This window comes from Biomphalaria glabrata, chromosome 8 (assembly GCF_947242115.1).
Source record: "Biomphalaria glabrata chromosome 8, xgBioGlab47.1, whole genome shotgun sequence".
NCBI classification, from domain to species: Eukaryota; Metazoa; Mollusca; class Gastropoda; family Planorbidae; genus Biomphalaria; species Biomphalaria glabrata.
In genome coordinates, this window is record NC_074718.1 from 2,248,016 (window position 1) to 2,254,232 (window position 6,217).

The window sequence follows — 6,217 nt, forward strand, 5'->3', positions numbered from 1 at the left end:
AAGATGTGCAAAGCTATAAATAGGACACATGAAGTAAATTAACAATATGTGTTACGCTTTTGATAATTATTAACATTAACAAAAAGTAAAGTTCCACTTTTTAGACCTTGCGATGTATGGGGCAGATGATATAAAGGTCATCTGTGTCTTTGTAAAACAAAAGGTAAAGTTTCCCTTCCAGACATTGCGAGCCATGGGGCAGATGGTGTTAAGGTCATCAAGTTTAAAAGGACAATATCAAAGTAATAGAACAATATTTGTTATGGGAGATTGGGTGTCATGTGGCCAGCACAATGACCAACCGGCTTTACTTTCCCCAACTAAAGTCAGGTACCCATTAGAGGTGGGTGGACTCAGGGGCGCCCTAAAAATCCCGAAATTCAAAATCCAAGTCTTCACCGAGATTCGACCCCAGGACCTCAGGTTCGGAAGCCGAGCGCTTAACCGCTAACCCATCGCGCCCCCTATCTGTTTCTGTGGCCCTCGGTTAACTAGGGTGCTATGTGGCCAGCACATTGACCAACCCAGGACCTAATGCATAAAAAGAAATGAGAAAAATGGAGTGGGCGAAGTGCAGAAATGTAGGACTGGTCTATCGGTGGCAAAATGAATCCACTGCGTAAAAGAAAGTCTCATGAGTTTTCACGTGATCGTAAAGTTATGTTTGAAAGAATCATAAAAACATTGATCCAATCATTTCCGAAACTAATAATAGTTGGATTAAAAAAAACCCATAAATACTGAGGCAAAGGATAATGTTATGATATAAAAAAATGAGGCAACAGATAATATGATGAGAAAGACTGAGGCAACTAATAGTTTCTAGTGAATTATGACTATGACCAGCAGCGATTAAGTCATGCTGATCATTAATTCCATATGCTAGGACAAATTCGTACAAATACCCCTTCTTCCCTGGTGCTGTAAGAGCATGGAATGGGTTGCCTGAATCAGCCGAAAAAAAAATGGGCTGATCAGGATGGCTGCCTGGTCTCGCGAAAAGCGCTCTGGACTGTCGTCTCTAGGGTCATGTCCCACCGCCATTCCCAGTAGTCAACTGGAGGTTTTGGTCAGGATGTTATAATCTTCAATTCTGAAGGAACAACGGGGGCGCGGCGGCTGAGTGGTTAAGCAATCGGTTTCTGAACCTGAGATCCTGGGTTCGAATCTCCGTGAAGGCTGGGATTTTGAATTTCGGGATTTTTAGGGCGTCCCCGATTCCACACCATTTTAATGGGTATCTGACTTTAGCTGGGGAAAGTAAAGGCGGTTGGTCGTTGTGCTGGCCACATGACACCCTGCTCGATAACCGTTGGCCATAGAAACAGATGACCTTAACATCATCTGCCCCATAGATCGTAAAGTCTGAAAGGGAAAACGTTACGTTGCTGAAGGACAACAAATCATGTAAAACAAAGAAACATGCTCTGGTGCTTGCGGTATGCGCACTGGACTGTCGTACAGTCGACTCGATGCTCCCGGGGTCAAAGCCTGCTCTCTGCCTTCCCCCTTCGTCTTTCAAGGGGCTTTGGACAAGGAAGTAGAGCTTGGACTAGGAAGTAGAGCTTGGACTAGGGAGTAGAGCTTGGACTAGGAAGTAGAGCTTGGACTAGGAAGTAGAGCTTGGACTAGGGAGTAGAGCTTGGACTAGGGAGTAGAGCTTGGACTAGGAAGTAGAGCTTGGACTAGGGAGTAGAGCTTGGACTAGGCAGTAGAGCTTGGACTAGGGAGTAGAGCTTGGACTAGGGAGTAGAGCTTTCAACTAGGGAGTAGATTATCTTCAACTCTGAAAGAGCATCAAAAACACGTGAAACAGTTTACAAACTAATTTGTGGGGGGAAAAAAAATAGGCTAAAAACAAGACTTCTTTTGGGGCAACAGCGACTTTAAAAAAATATAAATAAAACTAAAACCTCACCACCCAGTTCAGTTAGATTGCAAGATTGAAAAACAAAATCTGCAGTTTGAAAAGATTCATGAAGTTTTGAGCTTTCGCCTTAGTCTGTTGGACCAATTGAACAATTGTATTTGTTTTGCCACAAAGTACAAGTACTACAAAGGCAGTCATTACACATAATTACAGCGTATAAAGAACATACTCAAAATAATCAAAATGAAGACACAAGAAAAGTAATAAGGTTGTAACTGGTACATAATATTAGAAATACTACAACTAAACAAAGGGCTATCTGGCTTGATATACTGAGATAATCTCTAGGTCTAGTTAGGACTGTTGAATGGTTCATTTTGAGATTTGGGGCACCACACAGGATCAGTTGACCGTCGTTCTCCATTTCTCTCTGTTCAAAACACACACACGGAAGACACAAAGATAATTCTGCCGATCACGCTCCACTGCACACTTAGTCCAGACAACAAAGTAGGTCAGAAAAAAATAACTCGTTAAGACCTTGACCAGTTGCAGTGAAAACAAATTTACTGACCAGCAGAAACAAAATATTAAAAAGAAAGTTTAAAGAAATAAGGTCAAGAATTATTTCAGTTTTTGATAAGTTTTCTTTAAGTTTCTAAGAAGGACAGAGCAAGATATTGGGGTTTTAGTGTTCATTGTTGGTCAGTGTTGATCAGTTCGTACTTTAAGTCCAGTTACTGTATTATTGCATGAATACTCAAGTCTGCTTATCACATTCGAGGCCCTATGTTCCACGAGGAACGCAAAGGGAAGATGGTGATGACTTATTACATTCACCTATCAAGGCACATTCCTGATCAGAGGGTGGCGTTGATAAAGTCTGACAGAGTAAAGTACCAACAAGTTTGTTTTTTTGTACCGCTCTGTTCTAGTCTTGAAATGTGGTAATGTTGTGCGTGTGATTTTTGATGCCCTTTTTATGATGTTTTCTAGGCGGCGCAACTGTTTAGATGAAGCGTTACCTTGCCAACAAGTTATTCCGTACGTTAGCATAGTCGGTATGGAGAGTATAGATGGACTTCTTATAGTCCGACACTTACTCTGGGCAGGACATGTAGCCCGTATGGGGGACGAACGTATTCCAAAGCCAGTCCAATTTGTTGAGCTGAAAGTGGTCGGCGTAACAGCGCTTCCCCACGGAAGCGTTTTGAAGATCGTATTAGGCGCCAACTTGCTATAACTGATATAGAAGAGAGCACCTGGCTGAATGCCAGCTGGAGATCACTCACGAAGGCCGCAGGATACACATTAGAGACCAAAAGAAATTCCGCTGCCGGAGGACAGGCGTAGACTGCAAAAAAAATCTTAACCAACCAACAGCGGACATTGATTATGCCTGCGCTAGTGTGGCAAAATATGTAGGTCACAGCTGGGCCTGCGTATCCACGGAAAAACTGCATTCCTCATTAATCTTCAGACTTGAAGACAATCTTTATATTTAATGTCATGTGCATGTAATATAAAGCGGATTTGAAATAAACCCAACATTTTGCAAATGCATTTTGCATTTCATCTACTAGATTTTTATAAATTCCTAATTGTTATCAATACTTTTTAAAATCTACTTTTTGTTTTCATTTGCAATGTGAATATATTGTTTATTAAAACTCTTTTTAGTTTTTTTATTCAACATGGACTTTTTTTTTTAAATGGGTGTCATATCAGTGGCACTAATATTCGTACAGTGGCCTGACAGGAACAAAGTATTCTCTCTCAAAGCGCAGGGCCCCTTCTAAGTCAGCTCTATTCTGCTTTGGGATCATGCTAGAACGGTGCATTTATTTTTTTTGGTGCCGATAAAAATTTATCCCACTGAGACATGGATTAACACATTATTTACTTTGTATTTCCTGTCTTTTCCGTTTGTCATTTATCTACGTTACAATTTCAATTCCCCCTCCCTTTTTCCCCTACTCACCCTGTATTATCTTAGAACTTGAATAGATTCTAGTTCTTATTTGCATAGTTTTATGTTTTAAATGGCCTTCCATAGCTTGGCTAAATCTGCACACGTCACCGAGTTATGTAACGCTTCAGCCGCCACCACCCTCCCCTCCTATAAACAGCTGTTTACAACTATCGGGTATTCGCGATAGGTTTACATTGTTTGAATAATTAGTTTCTTTTCCTCCTCTACTGGTAATGAAACTCCCCCTCCCCTTCCCAGTTTCCTCTCTATAAGTTTTTTTTTTTGGTTGCGAACAAAGGTGCCCACATTTGGTGGGCAAAATAGGGTAATATTAGTGCTGGATTTGAATAAGTGGAGGTCCCGAGATTTTAATTAGTGGAGGTCCAGAGATTTGAATAAGTGGAGGTCCCGAAATTTGAATAAGTGGAGGTCCAAAGATTTGAATAAGTGGAGGTCCCGAAATTTGAGTAAGTGAAGGTCCAGAGATTTTAATGAGTGGAGGTCCAGAGATTTGAATAGGTGGAGGTCCAGAGATTTTAATAAGTGGAGGTCCAGAGATTTTAATAAGTGGAGGTCCAGAGATTTGAATAGGTGGAGGTCCTGAGATTTGAATGAGTGGAGGTCCAGAGATTTGAATGAGTGGAGGTCCCAAGATTTGAATAAGTGGAGGTCCCGAGATTTGAATAAGTGGAGGTCCCGAGATTTTAATAAGTGGAGGTCCAGATATTTTAATAAGTGGAGGTCCCGAGATTTTAATAAGTGGAGGTCCCAAGATTTGAATAAGTGGAGGTCCCAAGATTTGAATAAGTGAAGGTCCAGAGATTTGAATAAGTGGAGGTCCAGAGATTTGAATAAGTGGAGGTCCCGAGATTTGAATAAGTGGAGGTCCAGAGATTTGAATAAGTGGAGGTCCCGAGCTTTGAATAAGTGGAGGTCCCGAGATTTGAATAAGTGGAGGTCCCGAGCTTTGAATAAGTGGAGGTCCAGAGATTTGAATAAGTGGAGGTCCAGAGATTTCAATAAGTGGAGGTCCAGAGATTTGAATAAGTGGAGGTCCCGAGCTTTGAATAAGTGGAGGTCCCGAGCTTTGAATAAGTCGAGGCCCCGAGCTTTGAATAAGTGGAGGCCCCGAGCTTTGAATAAGTGGAGGTCCCGAGCTGGAGTTTTGTGAAGCTCCTCATCTCGTCAAGCTTTAATGTAAATTAACTTAATAAGTTGCTAAAAACTTATCTTATTTTATAAAATACAGAAGATGATTACGCGTCATGCATCATGCTTGTTAACCAATGACTTAAATTCTGCCAAGGTTTTCCTGGCAACCCATTCCATGCTTTAATAGCACTAGGGAAAAAGGAGCATTTGTAGGCCTACAAATTTGTCCTAGTTTATGGAACGAGGGGTATGCCTTTATCTTTGTGTCTTTCTGAGTATTGTTATAAATTTTGTTTTTGTATTTGAAGATTATGGTTCTGTGTTTATGTATAATTGCTACTTTACTTTTAAGTCTTCTGTCCTGAAGGCTTTCTAAATTTAGTGATTTTACTAAAGGTGTTACTCTAGTCAAATGTGAATATTCGTTTGTTATGAATCTCACTGCTCTATTTTGTATCTGTTCCAGTTTCTTAATGTTTTCTTGAGTTGAGGGGTCCCAAAAAGAGGAGGCATATTCTATTATTGACCTAACCAAGGTTAAATCTTTAACAATAATGCCTTACAATTCGAAAATTCTCAAAAGCGATATTCCTTTCAAGAACGACATAGTCCTTTCAACACCGATGTTGGATCTAGGGCTATTTACTTGAAAAATGATACGGTTAAACTTGAGTTTTTCCCCGTGTGTCCAACGAGCTAGTAATGGACCTCATTCACCAATCGTAAACAAACAACATTTAGCACGTGTTGCTCTATCTCTTCTATATAATTTACGATCTCATGTTTAATTCATGATGGTTGTTACGTGACAGTTTTTTTGCGTTCTTTTATCAATAAGATCACGTGACTAAATGTTGTTTGTTTACGATTGGTGAATGAGGTCCATTCTTTTCTCAGCGGTATACATCAACTGTTAAATTTCTAGAAAAATAGTTAGAGCCGTTTTTGAGATCAGTGTCCAGGTTTCACCCACCATCCATGAATTTCTGACTTGAATAAAGGTATTGTAAGAAAATAATAATTGTAACTATTGAGGCCCTGGGCGGCTTCACGGTTATGAACTGTCACATTGTGATACTTTATGTCTAGAATACGATCTGCATCGTAGATATGTTGAGAGAAAGAGCGCTTTGCTGTCAAGATCGAATCCTCAAGGATGATATTTCCATTCTAGAATTACAGTCAGTGCCGGATTTAAGTATGTAGAAACCCCGGGCTGCAGC

General features: G+C 40.4%; 1 protein-coding gene across 1 annotated transcript; it reads right to left on the reverse strand.

The window, feature by feature from the left end:
* Positions 1–4,173: 4,173 nt before the first annotated feature.
* On the reverse strand, positions 4,174–5,601 carry LOC129927702 (uncharacterized). The gene is made up of 2 exons (XM_056038021.1): positions 5,558–5,601; positions 4,174–4,999 (listed from the first exon to the last, which is right to left on the reverse strand). The coding sequence occupies exons 1-2, from the start codon at positions 5,599–5,601 to the stop codon at positions 4,174–4,176; spliced, it is 870 nt and encodes a 289-aa protein (XP_055893996.1).
* Between the last annotated feature and the right edge of the window lie 616 nt (positions 5,602–6,217).